Below are 16,521 nucleotides of genomic sequence, written 5' to 3'. Positions count from 1 at the left end.
TAGGTGGATTGGCAATTCTAAATTGGCCCTAGTGTGTGCTTGGTGTGTTTGTGTCTGTCCTGCCCGGGATTGTTTCCTGCCTTGTGCCCTGTGTTGGCTGGGATTGGCTCAAGCAGACCCCCGTGACCCTGTGTTCGGATTCAGCGGGTTTGAAAATGAATGGATGGATGGACACTGCAAGAGCTAGACCTCTTAAAACATCCCAAGATGGTGAAAAATTAATTCACGTTTTGGATTGAAGTTGTCTAAAATTACTGTAATGCACTCCTAATTGGTCTATAAAGTTTTGAACAATCTTGCTCCTTCTTATATTTTGCAGTGCTTATTCCCTTACATTCCTAGTCATAATCTTAGATCCTCAAAAACTAGCTTGCTTATTAGGCATAAAAGGAGTGGTGAAGGAGCCTTTTGCAACAAAAATCTGTAATATTTTACTGGTAGATACATGTCACACTAATACCATGGAATAATTAAAAAAAAAAAAAAAAAAAAAAAACAAAACAAAAAAAAAAATCCAAACACCTAAAAATTCACCTTTTAGTTTGGCTTTTTCATGATTCCTTTTTTGTGCCAGTTATAAACACATTATAATAAGTATTACAATATCATATACTTTAAAAATTTGCAACTGTTATTGACCTCTTCTATTTGGTTTTCTTTCATGAGTTTCTACAGTGGCATTTTGTACCACCATAATTTGATCAAAGTACTCTGCAACTGCGTGTAATATTGCTAATTGTTACAACCATTACACATTTAAACTAATGAGTTTAGTTAATAAAAACACAAACTATTCCTAAGGATTCTTCCATTTCTATTTGTTCATCATTCTAAGTTTGAATTTTTTTCTTTATTTATGTATATATTTAACTTCTTGTAAAGTTCTTAAGCTACACATTTTACATGAAAATGTGTTATATATTTTAAATAAATGTTATACAAAATAGTTCAATTCCTAACTTATACTAAATTAAATTTCTACAGAACACAAAAACATGAAGCATCAATAATGCGATATAAATATATAAACTTTAAACATAAAGTGTTGCAAATTACAAGATTTCAATATGTGGCTCAATAGAAAAACAAAACAGCCTTTATTTAAACCACTAGTCGCTGCTACGTAGAATCGGGGCATTCCATGATAAAAATGTACCTGAAACTGCGCCTTCAAATAAAGTATTTTTGGCAAAGAAAAAATACACAAAGATGTTTTCTAATATATTGTTGGGAATAGCAGTGTATTCAGACAAGAATGGGTCACTTTAGTGGCAACAGAATTATTTCCTTTGACTTCAGTTATATTCACAACACTTTTCTGCCATCTGAGTCCAACCTTGTGTTTTTGTATATACAAACTTCTTAAAATACATACTGACGCAGACGGCTGGGGCTAATGCCCAACTGGAATGCATGGAGAATGGAAAGACCGGGAAAGGGACAATACCACCCCCACCCCCCATCAGGGACACAAGAGGGCAGCCGCCCTGGTTTGCATTAGGGCCACAGGATCAGAGCTTAGAAGCTCAACCCTATGGTGCCCATGGCCACTGCCAAGGGGGTGCCCGGATGGTTATGGAGCCATGGATTGCAGCACTTCCACCACACCTGGAAGTTGCTGCCAGAACAGAAACCAGGTACACCCGGAGTGCTTATGGGTGCCCATGCAGCACTTCCTCCACACCTGGAAGTGCTGGAGGAAGGTCATCATGGAGCACCTGGAGCACATCCGGGTGCATTATAAAAGGGGCCACCTCACTCCATTCGGTGAACCGGAGTCAGAGGACAGAGCTTGCGAAAGAGGAGTGGAGGCAGCAAAGAGGGAAGAAGTAGTGAAAGAGAGTACTGTGAGCAATATTGTTGCTGGTTTGGCCACTGTGTGTCGTGAGGAGGACTGTAAAAAATAAATGTGTGTGCTTTTGGACATTGGGTGTCCTGTGTCTGTCTGTAGTCGGGCTGTTCGTCCACAATACATATATTTTTTCCACATTTTGCCATATTCTGGCATTTTTGCTTACTTTATTAAACCATACATTGATCTTAGCCACATCTGAAACCAGATGAACAAAAATGTTATGAAAGGACTGCAGAAAGAGACATGGAAAACGGTTATTGATCTGCACTTCATCTGATACCTTCAGTGTAGCCTTTTGGCACTTTACACTATAGCCCTAACGTCTTATGTCCCTTAAGTGGTATTTACTCTTACTGTAGAACTTGTATTACCATGAAAACATTGATTTACTTGTATAAATATATATATAGTCTAAGATATCTGCATTACTCAAAGGAACTTGTCATTCAAGGTACATCAGTAATAAATCTTTTAGAGCAGCACTTTCGCTCTTTTCTGTAAAATGTGTAATCAAGAATTTTGTCATTTCAAGTTTAGGATGTGTTCCTCACGCCTTTCAGTTTTGTCAATATTTTAAGGAATTAATTTGTCTTATTTTCAAAATAAAGCTAAAAGTATTTTCTTCAAGGACTTTCTTTTAGGCAATGTAAAGTAATCTCAACTCCTGTATCCAGAATTCAAATAGTGTTCTTGGCATAATCGGGTTTCAGTTTGGACATGCTCTCCTTGTTAATGGAACTTCCCTCCAGAGTACTTGCATTTCATTCTACATTACAAAATTATGCAGATTAGCATCTTTAAAACGACACAACAAGTGACGTTGAATTCGCACAAATATGTTCCAAGATCCACTGTTGCTCTACTGCAAACCAAGATTAGGTACTGACATGTGCCCAGTGCTGCCCTAAGAAGCTCTTATTGAAGCAACACTTAGAATAGGTGGAGTGATTCAATTAATGGTCCTGTCAATATAAAAATTAGGTACTGGTTTTAAAAATCTGTACTTGTAATTTATGTAATATGAACAGTTGAAAATGTTTTTGTCCAGTATGTAAATCCATTCTGTTGAACCTCTCTCAGTCAAATTTGCACAGATTACCCATATGAATAGAGAAAGACCATATGCTGCGCTTTATTAAAAAAATTCTCCCCTGTGCTTTATTAGCGATGTTCCCCATACATTTATTTTTAGGACTTGGCATAGGTAGTGGGTTAAATCAGAAGAAAAAAAATATATATATATTTTGAGGCAAAAATATACTCCCCATGGGAATATATTTAGGGATTGCACCTGTACTTTATTCCACCCTGTGCAATACGGGGTACACCCACTATAACTGTACAAGATCCAGTTTTATATTTTTTATGCAGGAAAAAAACAAACATTTCTATATAAACTACAATAAAGAGTGTAAGCATATTTTATTAGCATTTTTTGTAAAAATGTCTGAAATAGGAATGCTTTTTTATACTGTTATTTCCCATAATCACTGTGCTAAATCAATGTTTCATTTGTCCTTTTTAGAGAGTTATTAATTATCCCTTTTTAGACAGAAATCAACAAAGGATTAAAAGAATCCAAACAACATTACCTGCTAAATATTCTATGACGGCAGCAAGGTAGACAGGTGCTCCTGTGCCAATGCGGTATTTGTGTGTGTCCCGACGTAGGTACCTAAGCATTCTTCCTACAGGAAAGATCACCCCTGCCCTGGCAGATCGGGACTGTTTGGTGCTTTTCTTCTTTCCCCCTCTTGCCGACATTCTTTTTTACTTTCAGTCTTCTTTTCCAAAGAATGAAGTTTTTTTTTCTGTCACAGGCCAAAAATAGCTAGATGAAGAGAGAAAAAAAAAACAAACAAAAACAGACGCTCACTAATGGAAGAAATTAGAAATTAATAAAATGATTATGCAGAATATAAAGTTTTTACAAAAGGTGAAACTAATCAATAACTTTATATAAATACAGGTATATAAATAAATCAGTAATTTGGAGACGTAACCAATCTTCCTCAGCTTTCATATATTTTGATTGGATATATACCTCTAATCAAACTTTCAAATTATTTAATATAAAAACAACCAACATTTGCAATCTTTTGCACTAAACTTACCAATCCCTCCCCTATTAAATTTTGAAATATCACTTTAGCCACTTTTCTGTTTAACTAGATGTAACAAAAGACACTCTAATCACTATAGCCAGGACATCTTTTAAATAATAGCTATTATTAAAAGATGGGTGTCTCTGTCCAGGTTTGATACATGCCTTTCATTACATGCTGCCAGGTTTGTTGTCAGAGATGACACCAGTTGTTTAAAGGAAATGCAAGGATAAAATATGTAAAATGTACATGAAAACAACAGCATAAAAAGATATACTGAAATCAGTACAATTAAAATTTTACAAGAGAAGATGGTTTCATAAAATCTGGGATTATTTCTATACTATAGTCACAGTGTGTATATCAAAAATGTTAATATGGCCAAAATACTGTTTGTGAAAGGCTGTTCAACAGCAGCAACTGAAATCAGAACATTCTTTAAGTAATTTAAAGTTTATGAAAATAGTAACCCATGCATTACGTTGAAGAAAAAGATCAATTTAATTAGCTAAATGGTCATTTGGCTATGAGGATTAATGTGCACCACACCTGATTAACTGGTAGTTCTTTCCACTTGATTTTGGAGTATACAATTAGGAACATTCTATATGTATAAAGAACCATCCACTTCATTTTAAAAAACAAATGCTGTACACCCACTGATGGAGGAGGTAATAAAAATAGCGATAATTTCATTCTATATTTCAATTAATTAAAACTACTTATGTATTCTGAAAGTCTGCAACTCCTTTGTGCTACTTATAATCAAGTTAATGTTGGCTGCTTTCAACTCAACACACAGACATATAAACCCCTATAAGTGCCAAAACGTACTTGAACAGGAAACATTTTAATTCCATCACTTCTTTGCTCTACCACAGCCAATAAATATTACCTACCACACTATGTAGCAGATCATCTGCAACAACAAAATGCAATGGACTGGCATTTCATAAAGACCTGGCTCCTGTCTTGTGTGAGGTTAAAGACAATATAAATTTACAGATATATGCTGCTCTTGTAGTTAACAAAACAAATCTGTAAATAAAAAGTAACAAGACTAAAACCCTAAATCACAATACGTAGTTAACATATCATTGCAAATATCCATTCAAAATCTGCTGAAACTGCCCAATATGTGTGTGTGTGTATATATATATATATATATATATATATATATATATATATATATATATATACACACACACACATACATACATACATACATACATACAGTATATACACACACACATACATACAGTGGAACCTCGGTTTGCGAGTAACTTGGCTTATGAGTGTTTTGCAAGATGAGCTAAAATTAATAAATTTTGACTTGATAAACGAGCGAGGTCTTGCAATACGAGTAGTATGTATACGTTTTGTCTGCTGAGCGTCATGTGATCACAACTGAGCTGATGATTCTTCTCTCTCTCGCTGCGGGATTGTGGACAATCGTCTCCTATTCTCCATCTGAGTAGGCTTGCCTCAATCATATAGTCAACATCCATATGAGCGTATACTGTTTACTACAGCATTGTGACGGTGTGTGTGTGTGTGTGTGTGTGCTGTGACGTGCGAGTCCCCATCTTGCACCCCAAAACACGAAGCTGAGTCTCAGTACTTTAGCAACACCAGCTTTATTCAGCTTGAAACAACAACAGTTCGGTTATTTATTGTAGCAGGATCTGCCACTCCCCTATACACAGACACAGCGGTCAGGCAGGGTCGTGGCCAAGTACTACTGTGCCCAGCACATTTATAATGTTCCTTGTATCACCCATTGATGGCAGGTGCTTATAGCATGTCCGCAATCTTTTCGGATTCGCTTTTACAGTGAACTGCTACAGCGCTGGGAGACTGCGATTGCTTTGGGACGCTCTTCCACATGTCGTCCTGTTGGGTGGAATCCCACAAGAGTTTAGAAACTCACTCACACCAGCTATGACTCTTTTCAAAGGTAAAGTGCAGGTTAATTTGTTTTATGTATTTTTACTTTACATTTTGTATTAATCATTTTTATATGAATAGTTTTGGGCTGTGGAATGAATCATCTGAGTTTCCATTATTTCTTATGGGGAAATTCACTTTGATATACGAGTGCTTTGGACTGCGAGCATGTTTCCGGAACGAGGTTCCACTGTATGTATATGTATATATAAGCATTTTCAACTTCTCTCATTTGTGCAGTTGGTTTGACATATAGATAGCTGTGGGTGGAAATGTACCAATAGTATTTACTTTACACTGTAGGCTAATATCAAGCACATTTACTAAAAAAACAAAGAAAATGCTGTTTTCAACAAAATATACAAATTGTACACAATTGTATTTATTAAGTCAAAGTAAAAAAAAAAATAAATAAAACTCATTATTAAGAAAAAATGTATTGTTTTAATAGCATTTATTAAAATGAAAAACTGTTGAAATTTTTAATATTTAGCCAACAATACTCAAGTGCTCAGTGTGCACATATTCAAGTTTTGCTTTTAGGAACTTTGTGAATCCCTTCCCGAATATTTTCCATCTGTTGAACCCACAGTTACGAGGTCCATCTGTAATAGTAATATTATTAGGTCACTAGAGCTGCTTACTCTTGAACATGCTACAGTATGTACAATTGCACATGAGTAAAAATAACTGCATTATATCAACTTCTGCTTTTCCTAGTGACTAGATTATTAGGCTTACTCTATAAGTGGTAAAAAATAGAAAAAAAATGTCATACAAATAATCGCAATTAACAATTTAAAATCGTGACAGCCCTAATTAGCAGTTTTTGGAACAAGTATTAGAAAACTTAATTAAAACATTTTCATCAGAAATTGCTTCTATAAAAAAAAAAATGCAACCGATGTTTTTATACTGTGTTACAACATTATAGGTTTTGTGCATACATTCATTCTATGGCTGCTGATTTGGCAGATTTACACTATAAAAAGACTTGACTGGTGAATTGGCTGATTACAAAAAAAATATCGCTTCAGCCACTGCTTTTCAAAGATTTATGATAAATTAGTTGCTGTACCCCATACGCGAGGTATTACGGTGAATGAGCCAGTGCTGGTCTTTTTTTTTTTTTTTTTGCAGTGAGCTTCCTGTACTGTAAACAAAGAGCAGCAAGCCAAGACTCATTTTAGCAGAGAGATAGATGATTGAAATATTAGCTTTTGTGTTTAAGAAAGTTGAATAATAAACTGAGAAAATGGAATCTGAGATGTCCACCTGCGCAATTAGATAAGTGATGAGAAAAGCTAATTTTAATGAATTCAGACCTTTTTATTATGTCCTTTAATTAAAAAAAGGACACAGCTTGCCTTACTTTGCACCACGAGCTTGTGTTAAGTAAAGCAGTTTACATTTTTAATTGTTAAAAAAAAAAAAAAAAAAAAAAAAAAGATGTAATTGATTGACACACACAAACACACCCACAAACCAAGTACACACTAGGGCCAATTTAGAATCACCAATCCACCTAACCTGCATGTCTTTGGACTGTGGGAGGAAACCAGAGCACCCGGAGGAAACCCACGCAGACACAGGGAGAACAGTCAAACTCCACGCAGGGAGGACCCGGGAAGCAAACCCGGGTCTCCTAACTGCGAGGCAGCAGCGCTACCACTGCGCCACCGTGCCGCCCATATGTACATATTATCATTTGCAAATTATTCTGTCGATTTTTCGCCTTCATAGTCTCAAAGATACTGCGTGCCATAGCTTGAATTATTAAAAGGCTTATCGGCATATTATTTTGCATCTGGTTGTCAAACCAGATCGCCAATAATTTCTCCATCTCATTAATAAGACCTTTTCGCTGCCTAGTTATTATGGCTTTAAATCCTGTCGATGATTTCACCGCCTCTTTCACTCTAACTTTATCCTTTAAAATCGTTGAAATTGTCGAATATGCCAATTTACAGTCACATGCTATTTCATCCATCCATCCATCCATCCATCCTCTTCTGCTTATCCGAGATCGGGTCGCGGGGGCAGCAGCTTGAGCAGAGATGCCCAGACTTCCCTCTCCCCGGCCACTTCTTCTAGCTCTTCCGGGAGAATCCCAAGGCATTCCCAGGCCAGCCGAGAGACATAGTCCCTCTAGCGTGTCCTGGGTCTTCCCTGGGGCCTCCTCCCGGTTAGACGTGCCCGGAACACCTCACCAGGGAGGCGTCCTGGAGGCATCCTGATCAGATGCCTGAGCCACCTCATCTGACTCCTCTCGATGCGGAGGAGCAGCGGCTCTACTCTGAGCCCCTCCCGGATGACTGAGCTTCTCACCCTATCTTTAAAGGAAAGCCCAGACACCATATGGAGGAAACTCATTTCAGCCGCTTGTATTTGCGATCTCGTTCTTTCGGTCACTACCCATAGCTCATGACCATAGGTGAGGGTAGGAATGTAGATCGACTGGTAAATTGAGAGCTTTGCCTTGTGGCTCAGCTCCTTTTTCACCACGACAGACCGATGTAGAGCCCGCATCACTGCAGATGCTGCACTGATCCGCCTGTCGAGCTCCCGCTCTATTCTTCCCTCACTCCTGAACAAGATCCCGAGATACTTGAACTCCTCCACTTGGGGCAGGATCCCGTTTTACCAGCTTCGTAGTCTTGGATGATTTTTATTTTCATTTCAAGGTCGATAACTTTCCTTCGTTTCTTAACAATTTCTCCAGATGATGCCATACTTTTTCTTTTTGTCGACATCTGTACTATTTTGGGGTTACAAACATGTAAAAAAAACGAGGTTACACAGTGACTGCTTGTAGGAATGAAACTGACTGGAAAAGCGCATAGCAAGCCTATAGTACGCTCAGTGCGCATGTCACCATTCGCCACTGACCAACACTCAAGCTGAGAAAGGGGATTCCCCGAACTGCAGGTCGAAACTCGATTGGTTGTAAGTGCGAGTGGTCGTTAAGCAAACAGGTCGTAAAGTGAGGAGTACCTGTACCGCATTATTAAATGTATAATAACACCCTTATTAATTATGAATGTCTAGCTGGAAAAGTGAAGAGGAAAAAAATTTAAAAATCAGCAAATCTAGTAACAGGAAATTGGTGATTGGTATCTGCCTTAAAAACCTGATTGAAGCATCAAGAGAGAGCAATTTGCTTTACCTGTTTCAGTTAAACGAAAGAGTAAACTTGTGTATTTAAAAATCGGAAATGTCGATTTGGTTAATATCCCAGATATTCAAAGGATCAACATGTTACAATAACTGTAAAAATGACAAAAACTCTTATCTCCTCCCCACCCTTGGCAGTCATTAGAAAACTCCATTACACATATATATATATATATATATATATATATATATATACACACACACACACACACACACACACACACATATATGTGTGTGTACGTATATATATATATATATATATATATATCTATAACGAGCTGTATATACCCGGCGTTGCCCGGGACAGAAGTAACCTAATCGGTCAAACACTTACATATATACCAAAGTAAACCTAATCGGTCAAACAGCTTCATATATACAGAAGCGAACCTAATTGGTCAAACAGTTATGCATGTGCAGAATGATTTTACAAACATTATGCGTGTTAACAATCATTAAAAAGAAAAGATTGAGGAACTGTTCTTCTATATGTGATGAAGCCACTAATAAGACAGATTTTTTTCAGGACCCAGCTGTTTCATAACTAAACTACTGCCACCCCAAAGTAATGCCTAATAGTGGTTTTTGGGGTAGGTGTGGAATAAAAAGGGTGTTTTTTAGTCAGTAAGAATCTGACAGTACCCTTCAGTACGGGCTGAAGGGTGCCTATGTAAGGTTTTACATCCTTCCCGTATGGAAAAAAAAAACATACTAAACTTTTTTGTCATCATTACAGATAATCTCAGTCAAATCGAAGTACGCATTCTCAATTTATTTTTATCTAATTTTTACTTTTTCACAAAGCCATCCCATGCCAATTTGTATGAATGAACTTTTGCTAGAGAGTTAGCAAAAGTTTATTCATGCACATATTTTAATACGGATAATCTCTCTCTAATCAAGGTTCTCATTTTCATTCTAATTTAAAATAATAATAGATACTCATTTTTTTCTTTTGTTTTAGAAAAACCAATCTATGCCACCTACGTCTTCGTCAAGTCAGCTTCATCCAGCTTCATCACATATAGAAGAAGAGTTCCTCAATCTTTTCTTTTTAATGATTGTTAACACGCATAATCTTTGTAAAATTATTCTGCACATGCATAACTGTTTGACCAATTAGGTTCGCTTCTGTATATATGAAGCTGTTTCATCGATTAGGTTTGCTTTTGTATTTATGTAACTGTTTGACCAATTAGGTTTGCTTATGTATATAGATTAGCTGTTTGTCCGATTAGGTTCGCTTCTGTATATATGAAGCTGTTTATCCGATTAGGTTCGCTTTTTTTATATATGTAACTGTTTGACCGATTAGGTTTACTTTGGTATATATGTAAGTGTTTGACCGATTAGGTTACTTCTGCCCCGGGCAACGCTGGGTATATACAGCTCGTATATATATATATATATATATATATAGCAAAATACCCGCGCTTCGCAGCGGAGAAGTAGTGTGTTAAAGAGGTTATGAAAAAAAAAGGAAACATTTTAAAAATAACGTAACATGATTGTCAATGTAATTGTGTTGTCATTGTTATAACTGTTGCTGTCTTTATATATATATATATATATATAAATTTATTTATTTATTTATATAATATACACACACACAAACATTTATATACATATACATATATATACATATCTACATATACACATGTACATATATATACACACACATACATAAACACACACATAAGACTTACTGAGTGAAACGGGCTTTCATTGACAATCATGTTACGTTATTTTTAAAATGTTTCCTTTTTTTTTTCATAACCTCTTTAACACACTACTTCTCCGCTGCGAAGCGCGGGTATTTTGCTAGTATATATATATATATATATATATATATATATATACACACACACACATATACACACATACATGCAGTTTTAATAACACAGAAATCAATATAAACATTAACATCATTATCATATGAGAATATGAAGTAATATATAAGAAGCACATTTCATATAAATATAAATTATTAAACAGTAAAATCTTCTTCTGTAATTTGCTACCGTGGCAATTTGTGTGTCTGTCCAGGATTTTAAATGACCTGTAGCTCGCAAACCGTTGCACCTATACACTTGAAATGTGGTACACATATAGTACGTCACGTCTACTATCCGCTTTATGGGTGATGATTGTTTTAGTCTTTTTATCTTTATTTTATTTTATTGTACAATCAAGTCCTATCTGCGCACAGCAGGGCAGCCGTGGGCGGATGCGTATGGTGTATTCACTCGATGTTATCGTGCATTGCGCTGTCAGTGGTATTTTGATAAAAGAATTTGAACAACATATAAGAAGCGTATAAATTATTAAACAGTAAAAACATTAACATTTAAGAAGTAAAGTACATTAAGTACTACTGCTGTGCCTTCGGGTATACCTCATTTTTTGTTTGCCCATTACATGCTTAAATGTATACATTTTTTTGGTGCACCTACCCGAGAACACGCGACATATAACCGAGCGTGGGAGAAGCATGGATTTTTAAACACGCGTTGAGTTGATGTGCTGGTCTCCCTCGTGAAATAACTGGTAATGTTTGACTAAAATCTACAGCGAGTAAAACGACATTAGCTCCTATTTTTTTTTTTTACGATCTCTGAGATGTTGCTTTTTTCGGTTCAAGGCTTCATAAGCTCTTTTATGTTGTATGGTGTACTTATCCCAAACCATCATCTTTGAATGTTGCAAGACTTTCGCCTTGTATGTAGATCGGGGTAATTACATTCATTGCATTCCTAGTCTGAATCACAATGTGATTGTATGGGTGGTTACCTGGCACTGTAGGGTTGCCACCCGTCCTTTAAAATACGGAATCGTGCCGCGTTTGAGAATGAAATTGCGCGTCCCGTTTTGAATCAATACTGGACGGGATTTATCCCGTATTTTTTTTATCATTTTTTTTTTAAAGCAGCGTCTAATGCAAATCATCCCACACGCATTTTATGAAGATGCCTCCTTTCCTACTTTTGATTGGGTAATACTTGATGTCATCGTTAGTTTGATTGGTGTTTTTAACTGTCCAGTGAGTAGGGCGTGTCTTTCAACCGTAAGCAGATTTTTTGCACTGGTATCACTGACCTCGACGACGGCGACGTTATACGTCAAAAATAAATTACGATAAATGACGATTTTAGCGATACTTTATTACGACGGCGGCTACATAGACACGATCAAATAAAAACAAAAAAATCAAATAATCATTCTACATTTTCAAAACGTCGAAAAAACGACGGAATGAAAAAAAGGCCCACCCGACGACCCACCCATTCCATTTTTATATATATAGATAATAAAAGGCAAAGCCCTCACTGACTGACTGACTCACTCATCACTAATTCTCCAACTTCCCATGTAGGTGGAAGGCTGAAATGTGGCAGGCTCATTCCTTACAGCTTACTTACAAAAGTTAGGCAGGTTTCATTTCGAAATTCAAAGCGTAATGGTCATAACTGGAACATATTTTTTGTCCATACACTGTAATGGAGGAGGCGGGGTCACGTATCGCGTCATCACGCCTCCTACGTAATCACGTGAACTAAAAACAAGGAAGACATTTACAGCACGAGTCACACGCGGGAACGAAGGTAAATGACGTTAATTTTTGACTGTCTTAATACTGTGTAAGCATACATATTAACACATGTGCAATTAAACGTGTGCATTTACGGGGTGATTTCTCAGGCTTAAAAGCTCGCCTTTTACTAAAAAGGTAAATGCAAAACTATTTTCAATCAGTTTATTGAAACGCTCCCGTTAAGGATTGCAATAACATATTCGCAAGATAAAAGAACGAAGTAGGGGGAAATGGAGGAACAGCCGCAAACAGCGAAGAGCAAAAAATTAATTAAACAATTGAGAACGGAGCGAGTTAAGCATACAAGCATGTTCATAAGGGAAACAAAGCACGGTGTAAACGTAAGTTTAAATTAAGTTTATAGAAACGCTCCCGCTGCGGATTGCAATAACATATTCGCGAGATAAAAGTTTAATGAGAAGACACGAGGTATAAACGAACCACACGCCGTGGCGCAACGTTAGGGGCAACAGTTTCAACCATTCTATTATCTGCTTCTCGCAACTGAAAGACGGCACATGGCGGATGTTAGCCGACTTGCTGACCGCAACGTTAGGGGCTTCAACTATGGCGCTGACGCCACATCTCAGTGCCAACACTTTGCAGACTGTACTTAAAAGACACGCCCTTCTCAGTGGACAGTTAAAAACACCAATCAAACTAACGATGACATCAAGTATTACCCAATCAAAAGTAGGAAAGGAGGCATCCTCATAAAATGCGTGTGGGATGATTTGCATGAGACGCTGCTTTAAAAAAAAAATGATAAAAAAAAATACGGGATAAATCCCGTCCAGTATTGATTCAAAACGGGACGCGCAATTTCATTCTCAAACGCGGCACGATTCCGTATTTTAAAGGACGGGTGGCAACCCTACAGTGCCAGGTAACCACCCATACAATCACATTGTGATTCAGACTAGGAATGCAATGAATGTAATTACCCCGATCTACATACAAGGCGAAAGTCTTGCAACATTCAAAGATGATGGTTTGGGATAAGTACACCATACAACATAAAAGAGCTTATGAAGCCTTGAACCGAAAAAAGCAAGATCTCAGAGATCGTAAAAAAAAAAAATAGGAGGTAATGTCGTTTTACTCGCTGTACATTTTACTCAAACATTACCAGTTATTTCACGAGGGAGACCAGCAGATGAACTCAACGCGTGTTTAAAATCCATGCTTCTCCCACGCTCGGTTATATGTCGCGTGTTCTCGGGTAGGTGCACCAAAAAATTTATACATTTAAGCATGTAATGGGCAAACAAAAAATGAGGTATACCCGAAGGCACAGCAGTAGTACTTAATGTAACTTTACTTCTTAAATGTTAATGTTTTACTGTTTAATAATTTATACGCTTCTTATATATTGTTCAAATTCTTTTATCAAAATACCACTGACAGCGCAATGCACGATAACATGGAGTGAATACACCATACGCATCCGCCCACGGCTGCCCTGCTCTGCGCAGATAGGAGTTGATTCTACAATAAAATAAAATAAAGATAAAAAGAGTAAAACAATCATCACCCATAAAGCGTGTGTGTGTGTATATATGTGTATATATATATGTTGATATGTGGATGTGTATATGTATATATATATATATATATATATATATGTATATATATGTGTATATGTATATATATATATATATATGTTTATATGTGTGTGTGTGTATTTTATATATATAAAACACAGCAACACTCATAACAATGACAACACAATTACATTGACAATCATGTTACCTTATTTTTAAAATTTTTCCTTTTTTTTTCATAACCTCTTTAACACACTACTTCTCCGCTGCGAAGCGCGGGTATTTTGCTAGTCTATACTAATAAAAGGCAAAGCCCTCACTGACTGACTGACTCACTCACTCATCACTAATTCTCCAACTTCCCGTGTAGGTAGAAGGCTGAAATTTGGCAGGCTCATTCCTTACAGCTTACTTACAAAAGTTAGGCAAGTTTCATTTCGAAATTCTATGCGTAATGGTCATAACTGGAACATCTTTTTTATCCATATACAGTAATGGAAGGCAGCAAGATGGCCGTAGGAGACGGAGTTGCGTGTCGCGTCATCACGCCTCCCACGTAATCACGTGATCTGACTGTGAACTCAGTACGTAGAAAAGAAGGAGGAGCCCCAAAGTGCGCTGAAGAAAACAAACATTCATTACACAATTGACAAGGCAGTGAAACAATAAGAAGCAAGTGAGTGACACATACAAGCATCTTCATAAGACACGAGGTATAAAAAAGCACAGTGTAAACCGTAAGTTTAAATTACCCTAAGTTCTTGTCTATAAGCCGCGGCTTATCTAAGGAAAAAAGTTGTGAAAATGAAAAAATAGAATATCGGCTTATACATAAGTCCGGCTTATACAGTAATCCCTCCTCCATCGCGGGGGTTGCGTTCCAGAGCCACCCGCGAAATAAGAAAATCCGCGAAGTAGAAACCATATGTTTATATGGTTATTTTTATATTGTCATGCTTGGGTCACAGATTTGCGCAGAAACACAGGAGGTTGTAGAGAGACAGGAACGTTATTCAAACACTGCAAACAAACATTTGTCTCTTTTTCAAAAGTTTAAACTGTGCTCCATGACAAGACAGAGATGACAGTTCTGTCTCACAATTAAAAGAATGCAAACATATCTTCCTCTTCAAAGGAGTGTGTGTCAGGAGCACAGAATGTCACATAGATAGAGAAAACAATCTCTAGCAAACAAATCAATGGTGCTGTTTGGCTTTTAGGTATGCGAAGCACCGCGGCACAAAGCTGTTGAAGGCGGCAGCTCACACCCCCTCCGTCAGGAGCAGGGAGAGAGAGAGAGAGAGAGAGAGTTTGTTTTTCAGTCAAAAATCAATACGTGCCCTTCGAGCTTTTAAGTATGCAAAGCACTGTGCAGAATGTCGTTTCAGGAATCAGCTTTACAAAAGATAGCAACGTGAAGATAATCTTTCAGCATTTTTAGATGAGCATCCGTATCGTCTAGGTGTGCGAACAGCCACCCTGCTCAATCCCCATACGTCAGGATCACAGATAGTCAGCGCAAGAGTGAGAGAAAAGTAAGCAATCTAGCTTCTCAGCCATCTGCCAATAGCGTCCCTTGTATGAAATCAACTGGGCAAACCAACTGAGGAAGCATGTACCAGAAATTAAAAGACCCATTGTCCGCAGAAATCCGCGAACCAGCAAAAAATCCGCGATATATATTTAAATATGCTTACATATAAAATCACAATTTAAATGACCGCTACGCGCGCGTGTTGACTCGGCGACGCCCAGAGCAGAAAGAACGCGCTCTGGCCGCTCCAACCGCGCCATGCGGGGAGTGAGAGAGACGCCAATATCTCACACTCTCTCCCCCCTTAAAGAAATTAAATGGGTGCGAGTGAGACCACTGACCTCCCTCCCTTCTATTAGTTATAGGTTATAGTACGTTCGGCTTATCCATGAGTCCGGCTTATCTATGATAAGATTTTATTTTAAAAATTCGTATGATTTTTGGTCCCCGGCTTATAGACAAGAACCTAGGGTAAGTTTATAGAAATGCTCCCGCTGCCGTTTGCAATACCAATTCGCCCCTGCAAAGCGCGGGGATTTTGCTATATATATTATACTATTTCAACCATTCTATGATCTGCTTCTCGCAACTGAGGGCACCTTGGCGGATGTTAGCAGACTTGCTGGCCAACCACAAGCGTTACCAGTCTATCGCGATTTTTTCTCATACACGCTTATGTCACTACGCATGCGCCTTCTGAGAACTTTTATCTAAGCCCCACGATGGCTCCTAAACATGCTGCTTTTTCTAAGACTTCTGACAATGAAACT

The 16,521-nt window shown here is 37.5% G+C and overlaps 1 protein-coding gene across 2 annotated transcripts in view; it reads right to left on the bottom strand.

The window, feature by feature from the left end:
* The window catches only part of LOC114646247 (core histone macro-H2A.2), a 65,482-nt gene that overhangs the window by 27,489 nt on the left and 21,472 nt on the right, over positions 1-16,521 (bottom strand). For both annotated transcript variants that reach the window (XM_051922342.1, XM_028794349.2), the window contains exon 2: positions 3,448-3,686. In XM_051922342.1, the coding sequence (XP_051778302.1) occupies positions 3,448-3,619 (172 nt within the window). In that variant the 5' untranslated portion in view covers positions 3,620-3,686. The remainder of the gene's footprint in view (positions 1-3,447; positions 3,687-16,521) is intronic.

Source organism: Erpetoichthys calabaricus, chromosome 2, assembly GCF_900747795.2.
Source record: "Erpetoichthys calabaricus chromosome 2, fErpCal1.3, whole genome shotgun sequence".
Classification (NCBI taxonomy): domain Eukaryota; kingdom Metazoa; phylum Chordata; class Cladistia; order Polypteriformes; family Polypteridae; genus Erpetoichthys; species Erpetoichthys calabaricus.
The sequence above is the reverse complement of the archived record's forward strand: the minus strand, read 5'-3'. Positions and strand labels throughout refer to the sequence as shown.